General features: G+C 42.2%; 1 protein-coding gene across 2 annotated transcripts in view; it reads right to left on the bottom strand.

Moving 5' to 3' along the window:
- The window catches only part of LOC116956867 (calcium/calmodulin-dependent protein kinase type II delta 2 chain-like), a 70,771-nt gene extending 54,056 nt beyond the window's left edge, over positions 1-16,715 (bottom strand). The window contains exons 1-4 of one of the 2 annotated variants that reach the window (XM_076054809.1): positions 16,629-16,715; positions 14,329-14,371; positions 13,110-13,144; positions 11,162-11,194 (exon numbers count right to left, since the gene is read on the bottom strand). In XM_076054809.1, the coding sequence (XP_075910924.1) occupies positions 11,162-11,194; positions 13,110-13,144; positions 14,329-14,371; positions 16,629-16,670 (153 nt within the window). In that variant the 5' untranslated portion in view covers positions 16,671-16,715. Of the gene's footprint in view, positions 1-11,161; positions 11,195-13,109; positions 13,145-14,328; positions 14,372-16,414; positions 16,593-16,628 lie in introns of those variants that run through there. The other variant, XM_076054810.1, reaches the window with a different exon arrangement.
- Between the last annotated feature and the right edge of the window lie 209 nt (positions 16,716-16,924).

Below are 16,924 nucleotides of genomic sequence, written 5' to 3'. Positions count from 1 at the left end.
ACACAGTGAGTTATACCACAGTGAGTGAAGTGAGTTATAACACAGTGAGTGAGTTATAACACAGCGAGTGAGTTATAACACAGTGAGTGAGTGAGTTATAACACAGTGAGTGAGTTATAACACAGTGAGTGAGTGAGTTATAACACAGTGAGTGAGCTATACCACAGTGAGTGAGTGAGTTATAACACAGTGCGTGAGTTATAACACAATGAGTGAGTTAAAACACAGTGAGTGAGTTATAACACAGTGAGTGAGTTATAACGCAATGAGTTATAACACAGTGAGTGAGTTATAACACAGTGAGTGAGTTATAACAGAGTGAGTGAGAAATAACACAGTGAGTGAGTTATAACACAGTGAGAGAGTTATAACACAGTGAGTGAGTTATAACACAGAAAGTGTGTTATAACACAGTGAGAGAGTTATAACACAGTGAGTGAGTTATAACACAGTGAGTGAGTGAGTTATAACACAGTGAGTGAGTTATAACACAGTGAGAGAGCTATAACACAGTGAGTGAGTGAGTTATAACACAGTGAGTGAGTTATAACACAGTGAGTGAGTGAGTTATAACACAGTGAGTTATAACACAGTGAGTGAGTTATAACACAGTGAGTGAGTTATAACAGAGTGAGTGAGTTATAACAGTGAGTGAGTTATAACACAGTGAGCGAGTTATAACAGAGTGAGTGAGTTATAACACAGAGAGTGAGTTATAACACAGTGAGTTATAACACAGTGAGTGAGTTATAACACAGTGAGTGAGTTATAACACAGTGAGTGAGATATAACACAGTGAGTGAGTTATAACACAGTGAGAGAGTTATAACACAGTGAGTGAGTTATAACACAGTGAGTTATACCACAGTGAGTGAAGTGAGTTATAACACAGTGAGTGAGTTATAACACAGTGAGTGAGTTATAACACAGTGAGTGAGTGAGTTATAACACAGTGAGTGAGTTATAACACAGTGAGTGAGTGAGTTATAACACAGTGAGTGAGCTATACCACAGTGAGTGAGTTATAACACAGTGCGTGAGTTATAACACAATGAGTGAGTTAAAACACAGTGAGTGAGTTATAACACAGTGAGTGAGTTATAACACAATGAGTTATAACACAGTGAGTGAGTTATAACACAGTGAGTGAGTTATAACAGAGTGAGTGAGAAATAACACAGTGAGTGAGTTATAACACAGTGAGAGAGTCATAACACAGTGAGTGAGTTATAACACAGTGAGTGTGTTATAACACAGTGAGAGAGTTATAACACAGTGAGTGAGTTATAACACAGTGAGTGAGTGAGTTATAACACAGTGAGTGAGTTATAACACAGTGAGAGAGCTATAACACAGTGAGTGAGTGAGTTATAACACAGTGAGTGAGTTATAACACAGTGAGTGAGTTATAACACAGTGAGTGAGTGAGTTATAACACAGTGCGTAAGTTATAACACAGTGAGCGAATGAGTTATAACACAGCGAGTTATACCACAGTGAGTGAGTTATAACACGGTGAGTTATAACACAGTGAGTGAGTTATAACAAGTGAGTTGTAACACAGTGAGTGAGTTATAACACAGTGAGTGAGTTATAACAGTGAGTGAGTGATTTATAACACAGTGAGTTATAACACAGTTAGGGAGTTATAACACAGTGAGTGAGTTATAACAGTGAGTGAGTTATAACACACTGAGTGAGTTATAACAGTGAGTGAGTTATAACACACTGAATGAGTTATAACAGAGCGAGTGAGTTATAACACAGTGTGTGAGTTATAACACAGTGAGTGAGTTATAACACAGTGAGTGAGTTATAACTCATTGAGTGAGTTATAACACAGTGAGTTATAACACAGTGAGTGAGTTATAACACAGTGAGTGAGTTATAACACAGTGAGTGAGTTACAACACTGAGTTATAACACAGTGAGTGAGTTATAACACAGTGAGTGAGTTATACCACAGTGAGTGAGTGAGTTGTAACACAGTGAGCGAGTTATAACACAGTGAGTGAGTTATAACACAGTGAGTGAGTTCTAACACAGTGAGTTATAACACAGTGAGTTATAACACAGTGAGTGAGTTATACCACAGTGAGTTATAACACAGTGAGTTATAACACAGTGAGTGAGTTATAACAGAGTGAGTGAGTTATAACAGTGAGTGAGTTATAACACAGTGAGCGAGTTATAACAGAGTGAGTGAGTTATAACACAGAGAGTGAGTTATAACACAGTGAGTTATAACACAGTGAGTGAGTTATAACACAGTGAGTGAGTTATAACACAGTGAGTGAGATATAACACAGTGAGTGAGTTATAACACAGTGAGAGAGTTATAACACAGTGAGTGAGTTATAACACAGTGAGTTATACCACAGTGAGTGAAGTGAGTTATAACACAGTGAGTGAGTTATAACACAGTGAGTGAGTTATAACACAGTGAGTGAGTGAGTTATAACACAGTGAGTGAGTTATAACACAGTGAGTGAGTGAGTTATAACACAGTGAGTGAGCTATACCACAGTGAGTGAGTTATAACACAGTGCGTGAGTTATAACACAATGAGTGAGTTAAAACACAGTGAGTGAGTTATAACACAGTGAGTGAGTTATAACACAATGAGTTATAACACAGTGAGTGAGTTATAACACAGTGAGTGAGTTATAACAGAGTGAGTGAGAAATAACACAGTGAGTGAGTTATAACACAGTGAGAGAGTCATAACACAGTGAGTGAGTTATAACACAGTGAGTGTGTTATAACACAGTGAGAGAGTTATAACACAGTGAGTGAGTTATAACACAGTGAGTGAGTGAGTTATAACACAGTGAGTGAGTTATAACACAGTGAGAGAGCTATAACACAGTGAGTGAGTGAGTTATAACACAGTGAGTGAGTTATAACACAGTGAGTGAGTTATAACACAGTGAGTGAGTGAGTTATAACACAGTGCGTAAGTTATAACACAGTGAGCGAATGAGTTATAACACAGCGAGTTATACCACAGTGAGTGAGTTATAACACGGTGAGTTATAACACAGTGAGTGAGTTATAACAAGTGAGTTGTAACACAGTGAGTGAGTTATAACACAGTGAGTGAGTTATAACAGTGAGTGAGTGATTTATAACACAGTGAGTTATAACACAGTTAGGGAGTTATAACACAGTGAGTGAGTTATAACAGTGAGTGAGTTATAACACACTGAGTGAGTTATAACAGTGAGTGAGTTATAACACACTGAATGAGTTATAACAGAGCGAGTGAGTTATAACACAGTGTGTGAGTTATAACACAGTGAGTGAGTTATAACACAGTGAGTGAGTTATAACTCATTGAGTGAGTTATAACACAGTGAGTTATAACACAGTGAGTGAGTTATAACACAGTGAGTGAGTTATAACACAGTGAGTGAGTTACAACACTGAGTTATAACACAGTGAGTGAGTTATAACACAGTGAGTGAGTTATACCACAGTGAGTGAGTGAGTTGTAACACAGTGAGCGAGTTATAACACAGTGAGTGAGTTATAACACAGTGAGTGAGTTCTAACACAGTGAGTTATAACACAGTGAGTTATAACACAGTGAGTGAGTTATACCACAGTGAGTTATAACACAGTGAGTTATAACACAGTGAGTGAGTTATACCACAGTGAGTGAGTTATAACACAGTGAGTGAGTTATAACAAAGTGAGTTATAACAGAGTGAGTGAGTTATAACACAGTGAGTGAGTTATAACACAGTGAGTGAGTTATAACACGGTAAGTAATAACACAGTGAGTTAGTTATAACACAGTGACTGAGTTATAACAGAGTGAGTTAGTGAGTTATAACACAGTGAGTGAGTTTTAACACAGTGAGTTATAACACAGTGAGTGAGTTATAACACAGTGAGTGAGTTATAACAGTGAGTGAGTCATAACACAGTGAGTGAGTTATAACACAGTGAGTGAGTTTTAACACAGTGAGTTATAACACAGTGAGTGAGTTATAACACAGTGAGTGAGTTATAACCCAGTGAGATATAACACAGTTAGTGAGTTATAACACAGTGAGTGAGTTATAACACAGTGAGTGAGTTATAACACAGTGAGTTATAACACAGTGAGTGAGAGAGTTATAACAGAGTGAGTTATAACACATCGAGTGAGATATAGCAGAGTGAGTGAGTTATAACAGTGAGTTATAACACAGTGAGTTATAACACAGTGAGTTATAACACAGTGAGTGAGTTATAACACAGTGAGTGAGTTATAACACAGTAAGTGAGTTATAACACAGTGAGTGAGTTATAACACAGTGAGTTATAACACAGTGAGTGAGTTATAACACAGTGAGTGAGTTATAACAGAGTGAGTGAGTTATAACACAGTGAGTTATAACACAGTGAGTGAGTTATAACACAGTGAGTGAGTTATAACAGAGTGAGTTATAACACAGTGAGTTATAACACAGTGAGTGACTTATAACACAGTGAGTGAGTTATTACACAGTGGGTGAGTTATAACACAGTGAGTGAGTTATAACACAGTGAGTGAGTTATAACACAGTGAGTGAGTTAAAACACAGTGAGTGAGTTATAACACGGTGAGTTATAACACAGTGAGTGAGTTATAACACCGTGAGTGAGTTATAACACAGTGATTGAGTTATAACACAGTGAGTGAGTTATAACACAGTGAGTGAGTTATAACACAGTGAGTTATAACACACTGAGTGTGTTATAACACAGTGAGTGAGTGAGTTATAACACAGTGAGTGAGTTATAACACAGTGAGTGAGTTATAACACAGTGAGTGAGTTATAACACAGTGAGTGAGTGAGTTATAACACAGTGAGTGAGTTATAACACAGTGAGTGAGTGAGTTATAGCACAGTGAGTGAGTTATAACACAGTGAGTGAGTTATAACACAGTGAGTGAGTGAGTTATAACACAGTGAGTGAGTTATACCACGGTGAGTTATAACACAGTGAGTGAGTTATAACACATTGAGTGAGTGAGTTATAACACAGTGAGTGAGTGAGTTATACCACAGTGAGTGAGTTATAACACATTGAGTGAGTGAGTTATAACACAGTGAGTGAGTTATAACACAGTGAGTGAATAATAACACAGTGAGTTAGTTATAACACAGTGAGTGAGTTATAACACAGTGAGTTATAACACAGTGAGTGAGTTATAACACAGTGAGTGAGTTATAACAGAGTGAGTGAGTTATAACACAGTGAGTTATAACACAGTGAGTTATAACACAGTGAGTGACTTATAACACAGTGAGTGAGTTATAACACAGTGAGTGAGTTATAACACAGTGAGTGAGTTATAACACAGTGAGTGAGTGAGTTATAACACAGTGAGTGAGTTATAACACAGTGAGTGAGTGATAACACAGTGAGTGAGTTATAACACAGGGAGTGACTTATAACACAGTGAGTGAGTTATTACACAGTGAGTGAGTTATAACACAGTGAGTGAGAGAGTTATAACACAGTGAGTGAGTTATAACACAGTGAGTGAGTGATAACACAGTGAGTGAGTTATAACACAGGGAGTGCGTTATAACACAGTGAGTGAGTTAAAAACACAGAGTGAGTTATAACACAGTGAGTGAGTTATAACACAGTGAGTGAGTTATAACACAGTGAGTGAGTTATTACACAGTGAGTGAGTTATAACACAGTGAGTGAGTTATAACAGTGAGTGAGATATAAAACAGTGAGTGAGTTATAACACAGTGAGTGAGTTATAACACAGTGAGTTATAACACAGTGAGCGAGTTATAACACAATTAGTGAGTTATAATACAGTGAGTGAGTTATAACACAGTGAGTGAGTTATAACACAGTGAGTTATAACACAGTGAGTGAGTTATAACACAGTGAGTGAGTTATAACACAGTGAGTTATTACACAGTGAGTGAGTTATAACACAGTGAGTGAGTGAGTTATACCACAGTGAGTGAGTGAGTTGTAACACAGTGAGTGAGTTATAACACAGTGAGTGAGTTATAACACAGTGAGTGAGTTCTAACACAAGTGAGTTATAACACAGTGAGTGAGTTATAACACAGTGAGTGAGTGAGTTATAACACAGTGAGCGAGTGAGTTATAACACAGAGAGTTATAACACAGTGAGTTATAACACAGTGAGTGAGTTATGTTATAACACAGTGAGTTATAACACAGTGAGTGAGTTATAACACAGTGAGTCAGCGAGTTATAACACAGTGAGTGAGTTATAACACAGTGAGTGAGTTATAACACAGTGAGTGAGTGAGTTATAACACAGTGAGTGACTTATAACACAGTTAGTGAGTTATAACACAGTGAGTGAGTGAGTTATAACACAGGGAGCGAGCGAGTTATAACACAGTGAGTGAGTTATAACAGAGTGAGTGAGTTATAACAGTGAGTGAGTTATAACACAGTGAGCGAGTTATAACAGAGTGAGTGAGTTATAACACAGAGAGTGAGTTATAACACAGTGAGTTATAACACAGTGAGTGAGTTATAACACAGTGAGTGAGTTATAACACAGTGAGTGAGATATAACACAGTGAGTGAGTTATAACACAGTGAGAGAGTTATAACACAGTGAGTGAGTTATAACACAGTGAGTTATACCACAGTGAGTGAAGTGAGTTATAACACAGTGAGTGAGTTATAACACAGCGAGTGAGTTATAACACAGTGAGTGAGTGAGTTATAACACAGTGAGTGAGTTATAACACAGTGAGTGAGTGAGTTATAACACAGTGAGTGAGCTATACCACAGTGAGTGAGTGAGTTATAACACAGTGCGTGAGTTATAACACAATGAGTGAGTTAAAACACAGTGAGTGAGTTATAACACAGTGAGTGAGTTATAACACAATGAGTTATAACACAGTGAGTGAGTTATAACACAGTGAGTGAGTTATAACAGAGTGAGTGAGAAATAACACAGTGAGTGAGTTATAACACAGTGAGAGAGTTATAACACAGTGAGTGAGTTATAACACAGAAAGTGTGTTATAACACAGTGAGAGAGTTATAACACAGTGAGTGAGTTATAACACAGTGAGTGAGTGAGTTATAACACAGTGAGTGAGTTATAACACAGTGAGAGAGCTATAACACAGTGAGTGAGTGAGTTATAACACAGTGAGTGAGTTATAACACAGTGAGTGAGTTATAACACAGTGAGTGAGTGAGTTATAACACAGTGCGTAAGTTATAACACAGTGAGCGAATGAGTTATAACACAGCGAGTTATACCACAGTGAGTGAGTTATAACACGGTGAGTTATAACACAGTGAGTGAGTTATAACAAGTGAGTTGTAACACAGTGAGTGAGTTATAACACAGTGAGTGAGTTATAACAGTGAGTGAGTGATTTATAACACAGTGAGTTATAACACAGTTAGGGAGTTATAACACAGTGAGTGAGTTATAACAGTGAGTGAGTTATAACACACTGAGTGAGTTATAACAGTGAGTGAGTTATAACACACTGAATGAGTTATAACAGAGCGAGTGAGTTATAACACAGTGTGTGAGTTATAACACAGTGAGTGAGTTATAACACAGTGAGTGAGTTATAACTCATTGAGTGAGTTATAACACAGTGAGTGAGTTATAACAGAGTGAGTGAGTTATAACACAGTGAGTTATAACACAGTGAGTGAGTTATAACACAGTGAGTGAGTTATAACACAGTGAGTGAGTTATACCACAGTGAGTGAGATATAACACAGTGAGTTATAACATAGTGAGTTATAACACAGTGAGTGAGTTATAACACAGTGAGTTATAACACAGTAAGTGAGTTATAAGTTATAACACAGTGAGTGAGTTATAACACAGTGAGTGAGTTATAACACAGTGAGTGAGTGTGTTATAACACAGTGAGTGAGTGAGTTATAACACAGTGAGTGAGTTATAACACAGTGAGTTATGACATAGTGAGTTATAACACAGTGAGTGAGTTATAACACAGTAAGTTATAACACAGTGAGTGAGTTATAAGTTATAACACAGTGAGTTATAACACAGTGAGTTAGTTATAACACAGTGAGTTATAACACAGTGAGTGAGTTATAACAGTGAGTGAGTTATAACACAGTGAGTGAGTTATAACACAGTGAGTGAGTGAGTTATAACACAGTGCGTAAGTTATAACACAGTGAGCGAATGAGTTATAACACAGCGAGTTATACCACAGTGAGTGAGTTATAACACGGTGAGTTATAACACAGTGAGTGAGTTATAACAAGTGAGTTGTAACACAGTGAGTGAGTTATAACACAGTGAGTGAGTTATAACACAGTGAGTGAGTGAGTTATAACACAGTGAGTTATAACACAGTGAGGGAGTTATAACACAGTGAGTGAGTTATAACAGTGAGTGAGTTATAACACACTGAGTGAGTTATAACAGTGAGTGAGTTATAACACACTGAATGAGTTATAACAGAGCGAGTGAGTTATAACACAGTAAGTTATAACACAGTGAGTGAGTTATAACACTGAGTGAGTTATAACACAGAGAGTGAGTTATAACACAGTGAGTGAGTTATAACAGAGTGAGTGAGTTATAACACAGCGAGTTATAACACAGTGAGTGAGTTATAACACAGTGAGTGAGTTATAACACAGTGAGTGAGTTATACCACAGTGAGTGAGATATAACACAGCGAGTTATAACATAGTGAGTTATAACACTGAGTGAGTTATAACACAGTGAGTTATAACACAGTAAGTGAGTTATAAGTTATAACACAGTGAGTGAGTTATAACACAGTGAGTGAGTTATAACACAGTGAGTGAGTGTGTTATAACACAGTGAGTGAGTGAGTTATAACACAGTGAGTGAGTTATAACACAGTGAGTTATGACATAGTGAGTTATAACACAGTGAGTGAGTTATAACACAGTAAGTTATAACACAGTGAGCGAGTTATAAGTTATAACACAGTGAGTTATAACACAGTGAGTTAGTTATAACACAGTGAGTTATAACACAGTGAGTGAGTTATAACACAGTGAGTGAGTTATAACACAGTGAGTGAGTGAGTTATAACACAGTGAGCGAGTGAGTTATAACATAGTGAGTTATAACACAGTGAGTTATAACACAGTGAGTGAGTTATGTTATAACACAGTGAGTTATAACACAGTGAGTGAGTTATAACACAGTGAGTCAGCGAGTTATAACACAGTGAGTGAGTTATAACACAGTGAGTGAGTTATAACACAGTGAGTGAGTGAGTTATAACACAGTGAGTGACTTATAACAAAGTTAGTGAGTTATAACACAGTGAGTGAGTGAGTTATAACACAGGGAGCGAGCGAGTTATAACACAGTGAGTGAGTTATAACAGAGTGAGTGAGTTATAACACAGTGAGTGAGTTATAACACAGTGAGCGAGTTATAACAGAGTGAGTGAGTTATAACACAGAGAGTGAGTTATAACACAGTGAGTTATAACACAGTGAGTGAGTTATAACACAGTGAGTGAGTTATAACACAGTGAGTGAGATATAACACAGTGAGTGAGTTATAACACAGTGAGAGAGTTATAACACAGTGAGTGAGTTATAACACAGTGAGTTATACCACAGTGAGTGAAGTGAGTTATAACACAGTGAGTGAGTTATAACACAGTGAGTGAGTTATAACACAGTGAGTGAGTGAGTTATAACACAGTGAGTGAGTTATAACACAGTGAGTGAGTGAGTTATAACACAGTGAGTGAGCTATACCACAGTGAGTGAGTGAGTTATAACACAGTGCGTGAGTTATAACACAATGAGTGAGTTAAAAAACAGTGAGTGAGTTATAACACAGTGAGTGAGTTATAACACAATGAGTTATAACACAGTGAGCGAGTTATAACACAGTGAGTGAGTTATAACAGAGTGAGTGAGAAATAACACAGTGAGTGAGTTATAACACAGTGAGTGTGTTATAACACAGTGAGAGAGTTATAACACAGTGAGGGAGTTATAACACAGTGAGTGAGTGAGTTATAACACAGTGAGTGAGTTATAACACAGTGAGAGAGCTATAACACAGTGAGTGAGTGAGTGAGTTATAACACAGTGAGTGAGTTATAACACAGTGAGTGAGTGAGTTATAACATAGTGCGTAAGTTATAACACAGTGAGCGAATGAGTTATAACACAGCGAGTTATACCACAGTGAGTGAGTTATAACACGGTGAGTTATAACACAGTGAGTGAGTTATAACAAGTGAGTTGTAACACAGTGAGTGAGTTATAACACAGTGAGTGAGTTATAACACAGTGAGTGAGTGAGTTATAACACAGTGAGTTATAACACAGTGAGGGAGTTATAACACAGTGAGTGAGTTATAACAGTGAGTGAGTTATAACACACTGAGTGAGTTATAACAGTGAGTGAGTTATAACACACTGAATGAGTTATAACAGAGTGAGTGAGTTATAACACAGTGAGTTATAACACAGTGAGTGAGTTATAACACAGTGAGTGAGTTATAACACAGTGAGTGAGTTATACCACAGTGAGTGAGATATAACACAGTGAGTTATAACATAGTGAGTTATAACACAGTGAGTGAGTTATAACACAGTGAGTTATAACACAGTAAGTGAGTTATAAGTTATAACACAGCGAGTGAGTTATAACACAGTGAGTGAGTTATAACACAGTGAGTGTGTCATAACACAGTGAGTGAGTTATAACACAGTGAGTGAGTTATAACACAGTGAGTTATGACATAGTGAGTTATAACACAGTGAGTGAGTTATAACACAGTAAGTTATAACACAGTGAGTGAGTTATAAGTTATAACACAGTGAGTTATAACACAGTGAGTGAGTTATAACACAGTGAGTGAGTGAGTTATACCACAATAAGTGAGTTATAACACAGTGAGTTATAACATAGTGAGTTATAATACAGTGAGTGAGTTATAACACAGTGAGTGAGTGAGTTATAACACAGTGAGTGAGTTATAACACAGCGAGTAAGTTATAACACAGTGAGTTATAACACAGCGAGTGAGTTATAACACAGCGAGTGAGTTATAACACAGTGAGTGAGGTATAAGTTATAACACAGCGAGTTATAACACAGTGAGTGAGTTATAACACAGTGAGTGAGTTATAACACAGTGAATGAGTAACTCACCACAAGCTGCATCACAGAGGTCGACTTTCGCTTCTGACACAGACAGCACAGCGGGAGAGAGAGGTTACTGATGGTGGTGATGGTGGTGGTGATGGTGGTGATGGTGGTGATGGTGGTGGTGATGGTGGTGATGGTGGTGATGGTGGTGGTGATGGTGGTGATGGTGAGGGTGGTGGTGGTGATGGCGGTGGTGGTGATGGTGGTGGTGATGGTGGTGATGGTGGTGATGGTGGTGGTGATGGTGATGGTGGTGGTGATGGCGGTGGTGATGGTGGTGGTGGTGATGGTGGTGGTGATGGTGGTGATGGTGAGGGTGGTGGTGGTGATGGCGGTGGTGGTGATGGTGGTGGTGATGGCGGTGGTGGTGATGGTGATGGTGGTGATGGTGGTGGTGATGGTGGTGGTGGTGATGGTGGTGATGGTGGTGGTGGTGATGGTGAGGATGGTGGTGGTGATGATGGTGGTGGTGATGATGGTGATGATGGTGATGATGGTGATGATGGTGGTGATGGTGGTGGTGATGGTGGTGATGGTGAGGGTGGTGGTGGTGATGGCGGTGGTGGTGATGGTGGTGGTGATGGTAGTGATGGTGAGGGTGGTGGTGGTGGTGGTGGTGATGGTGGTGGTGATGGTGAGGGTGGTGGTGGTGATGGCGGTGGTGGTGATGGTGGTGGTGATGGCGGTGGTGGTGATGGTGGTGATGGTGGTGGTGATGGTGGTGATGGTGATGGTGGTGATGGTGAGGGTGGTGGTGGTGATGATGGTGATGATGGTGGTGATGGTGGTGGTGATGGTGGTGATGGTGAGGGTGGTGGTGGTGATGGCGGTGGTGGTGATGGTGGTGATGGTGATGGTGAGGGTGGTGGTGATGGTGAAGGGGGTGGTGATGGTGGTGGTGGTGGTGATGATGGTGGTGGTGATGATGGTGATGATGATGGTAGTGATGGTGGTGATGGTAGTGATGGTGGTGATGATGGCGGTGGCGATGGTGGTGATGATGGTGGTGATGGTGATGTTGGTGGTGATGGTGGTTGTGATGGTGATGGTGGTGATGTTGGTGGTGATGGTGATGGTGGTGATGGTGGTGGTGGTGGTGAGGGTGGTGGTGATGGTGGTGGTGGTGATGGTGGTGGTGATGGTGGTGATGTTGGTGGTGATGGTGATGGTGGTGATGGTGGTGAGGGTGGTGGTGGTGATGGTGGTGATGGTGGTGGTGATGGTGGTGATGATGGTGGTGATGGTGGTGATGGTGGTGGTGATGGTGGTGGTGGTGATGGTGGTGATGGTGGTGATGATGGTGGTGATGGTGGTGGTGATGGTGGTGATGGTGGTGGTGGTGATGGTGGTGATGGTGGTGGTGATGTTGGTGGTGGTGATGTTGGTGGTGGTGATGGTGATGGTGGTGATGTTGGTGGTGGTGGTGATGATGGTGGTGATGATGGTGGTGATGGTGGTGATGGTGGTGGTGATGGTGATGATGGTGATGTTGGTGGTGGTGGTGGTGATGGTGGTGGTGATGGTGGTGATGGTGGTGATGGTGGTGGTGATGGTGATGATGGTGATGGTGGTGATGGTGGTGGTGATGTTGGTGGTGGTGATGTTGGTGGTGGTGATGGTGATGGTGGTGATGTTGGTGGTGGTGATGGTGATGATGGTGGTGATGATGGTGGTGATGGTGGTGATGGTGATGGTGATGATGGTGATGTTGGTGGTGGTGGTGATGGTGATGATGGTGGTGATGATGGTGGTGATGGTGGTGGTGATGGTGGTGATGGTGGTGGTGGTGATGATGGTGATGGTGGTGGTGATGGTGATGTTGGTGGTGGTGATGTTGGTGGTGGTGATGGTGGTGATGTTGGTGATGTTGGTGGTGGTGGTGGTGATGGTGGTGATGGTGGTGATGATGGTGGTGATGGTGATGGTGGTGGTGATGGTGATGATGTTTCACCTTCACTCCATCAGTCTTCCTATTCATCGTGGCCACTACATCACACACAGCACACAGCAGTGGTTAACAGCACTTGCCCCTACAGCCCTGCTAGAGGCTACCTGGGGGATCTTTGTCCGTGTTTGTGTAACAGCACTTGCCCCTACAGCCCTGCTAGAGGCTACCTGGGGGATCTTTGTCTCTGTGAGTGTAACAGCACTTGCCCCTACAGCCCTGCTAGAGGCTACCTGGAGGACCTTTCTCTGTGTCTGTGTAACAGCACTTGCCCCTACAGCCCTGCTAGAGGCTACCTGGGGCAGCTTTGTCTGTGTCTGTGTAGTACTGCAGCGAGTACTGTACTAGTACTGTACAAGTAATGTAGTGATACTGTAAAACTACAGTTCTAGTACAGTAGCACAGTAGGCTACCGTACTTGTAATGTGACCGTACAGTACTACAGTCGTACTGGCACTGTAGTGGTGTACAGTAATGGTACAGTAGTGGCACAGTACAATAGCGGTACAGTACAGTAGTGCTATTGTTGCCGTGGTGCACTGTAGTACAGTAGGGGTACAGTACAGTGTCGTGGTACAGTACAGGAGTGCTAGTGCTGTAGTAGTACAGTGCTGTAGTGGTACAGTAGTGGTATAGTGGCGGTACAGTGTTGTCGTGGTACAGTAGTGGTACAGTAGGTGCACGGTAGTGGTAGAGTAGATGTACAGTGGTGGTACAGTGCTGCAATGGTACAGTAGCTATACAGTGCTGTAGTGGTACAGTAGTGGTACAGTGGTGGTACAGTGCGGTCGTGGCACAGTAGTGTTACAGTAGTTGAACAGTAGTGGTACAGTAGATGTACAGTTGTGGTACAGTGCTGTGGTGGTACAGTAGCTGTACAGTGCTGTGGTGGTACAGCAGTTGTAGAGTGGTGGTACAGTGGTGGTACAGTGTTGCAATGGTACAGTAGCTGTACAATGCTGTGGTGGTACAGTAGTGATAAGTAATGTACAGTAGTGGGACAGTAGTGGTGCGGCGGTGGGACAGTAGTTGTACAGTAGTTGTACAGTGGGTGCGGTGCTGTAGTTGTACAGTAGTGATAGTGGTGGTACAGTAGTTGTGCAGTAGTTGTACAGTGGGTGCGGTACAGTAGTTGTACAGTAGTGGCACAGTAGTTGTGCGGTAGTTGTACAGTAGTGGTACAGTAGTTGTACAGTAGTGGTACAGTGCTGTAGTGAACTCTCACCAGATAAGTTCCTCGTGGCCAGCGTCGTGGTGAGGATAGCGCCCTGCGACAACATCACAACAACATCATCATCATCACTACATCACCACCACCACCATCACCACAACATCATCATCACTACATCACCATCACTACATCACCATCACCACCACCATCACCACCATCATCACAACATCACCACCATCACCACAACATCACCACCATCACCATCATCATCACCACAACATCACCACCATCACCATCATCACCACCACCATCATCATCACTACATCACCACAACATCCCCATCATCACCAACATCATCACAACATCACCATCACCACCACCATCATCACAACATCACCACAATCACCATCAACATCATCACCACCATTATCACCACCATCAACATCATCATCACCATCACCACCATCATCACCAACATCACCACCATCACCACCAACATCAACACCATCACCACCATCACACAACATCACACATTACCATCACACATCACCATCACACACCATAATTATCACCACCACACAACATCACACACAACATAACCACCATCACAACAACATCACCATCACCACCATCATACAACATACACAACATCACCATCACACATCACCATCACAACATCACCATCACAACATCACACATCACCACCACCATCACACAACATCACAACCATCACCATCACACAACATCACTACCACCATCACACAACATCACCATCACACACCATCACCACCATCACACAACATCACACAAAATCACCATCACACACACCATCATCACCATCACACATCGCCATCATCACACACCACCATCATCATCACCATCACACAGCATCACACACATCACACAACAACACCACCATCACCACCATCACACAGCATCACACATCACCATCACACAACATCACAACCATCAACACAACATCACCATCACACAAAATCACCATCACACACACCATCATCACCATCACACATCACCATCATCACACATCATCATCACACACCACCATCATCACCATCACCATCACACACATCACACAACAACACCACCATCACCATCATCACCACCATCACACAACATCACCATCACACAGCATCACACATCACCATCACACAACATCACCACCAACACCATCATCACACAACATCACACAAAATCACCATCACACACACCATCATCACCATCACACATCATCATCATCACCATCACACAACACATCATCATCACACACCACCATCATCGTCACCATCACACATCACCATCACACATCACCACCATCACCACCACCATCACACAACATCACACATCACCATCACACAACATCACCACCATCACACAACATCACACATCACCACCATCACCACCATCACACAATATCACCATCACACAACATCACACATCACCATCACACAACATCACCATCATCATCACCATCACACACCACCATCATCACCATCACACACACATCACCATCACACACCACCATCATCATTACCATCATCACACACATCACACACACAGCATCACCATCATCACCATCATCAGACATCAACCATCATCACCACCATCATCATCATCATTACCATCAGTACGCGAGTGAGTGGGTGAGTGAGTGGGTGGGTTAGTGGGTGAGTGAGTGGGTGGGTTAGTGGGTGAGTGAGTGGGTGGGTGGATGAGTGAGTGGGTGGGTGAGTGAGTGAGTGGGTGGGTAAGTGGGTAAGTGATTGGGTGGGTGGATGAGTGAGTGGGTGGGTGAGTGGGTAAGTGGGTGGGTGGTGAGTGGGTCAGTGGGTGGGTGAGTCGGTGAGTGGGTGAGTCGGTGAGTGAGTGGGAGAGTGTGAGAGTGAGTGAGTGGGTGGGTGAGTGGGTGGGTGAGTTGGTGGGCGAGTGGGTGGGCGGGTGGGTGAGTGGGTAAGTGGGTGAGTGAGTTGGTGGGTGAGTGGGTGGGTGAGTTGGTGGGCGAGTGGGTGGGCGGGTGGGTGAGTGGGTAAGTGGGTGGGTGAGTCGGTGAGTGAGTGGGTGGGTGAGTGAGTGGGTGAGTGGGTGGGTGAGTGGGTGGGTGAGTCAGAGACACGGGACACACAGAGTTGTTGTCGTCGTTACCACCCAGGCTGCTAATGTTGGGAAATTATGAAAGGAAATGATTGGGCCATGATGATGTTGATGATGATGGTATAGATGATGATGGTATAGATGATGATGATGTTGATGATGGTGATGATGATGGTATAGATGGTGATGATGATGTTGATGATGATGGTGATGTTGATGGTGATGATGAGCGGAGTGTCACTGACTGCGCTGGTGGCTGTCTCTGCCGTGTCCACGCTGAGCGCCATCAGGACGAAGAGGCTCCTTAGCCTGGGGGGGAGGTGGGGGAGGGGAAGGAGGGGGCGGGGCTAAAGGGGAGGGGCTAGGTAAGACGGGGCGGGTTTAGACTCGGAGGGAGGCTCGGTTTACAATGGAGGGGGGCGGGGCTAGAAGTTAGGGGGCGGGGCTAGATATGAGGGGGCGTGGACTAGATATGAGGGGGGCGGGGACTAGACATGAGGGGGCGGTGCTACAATGGAGGGTGGGGGGGGCTAGAATGTAG

The sequence above is a fragment of the Petromyzon marinus genome, chromosome 68 (assembly GCF_048934315.1).
Source record: "Petromyzon marinus isolate PM22_M1 ecotype Great Lakes invasive population chromosome 68, UKy_Petmar_22M1.pri1.0, whole genome shotgun sequence".
Taxonomy (NCBI): Eukaryota; Metazoa; Chordata; class Hyperoartia; order Petromyzontiformes; family Petromyzontidae; genus Petromyzon; species Petromyzon marinus.
Note: the sequence above shows the minus strand (reverse complement) of the source record. Positions and strands in the feature narration are given on the sequence as shown.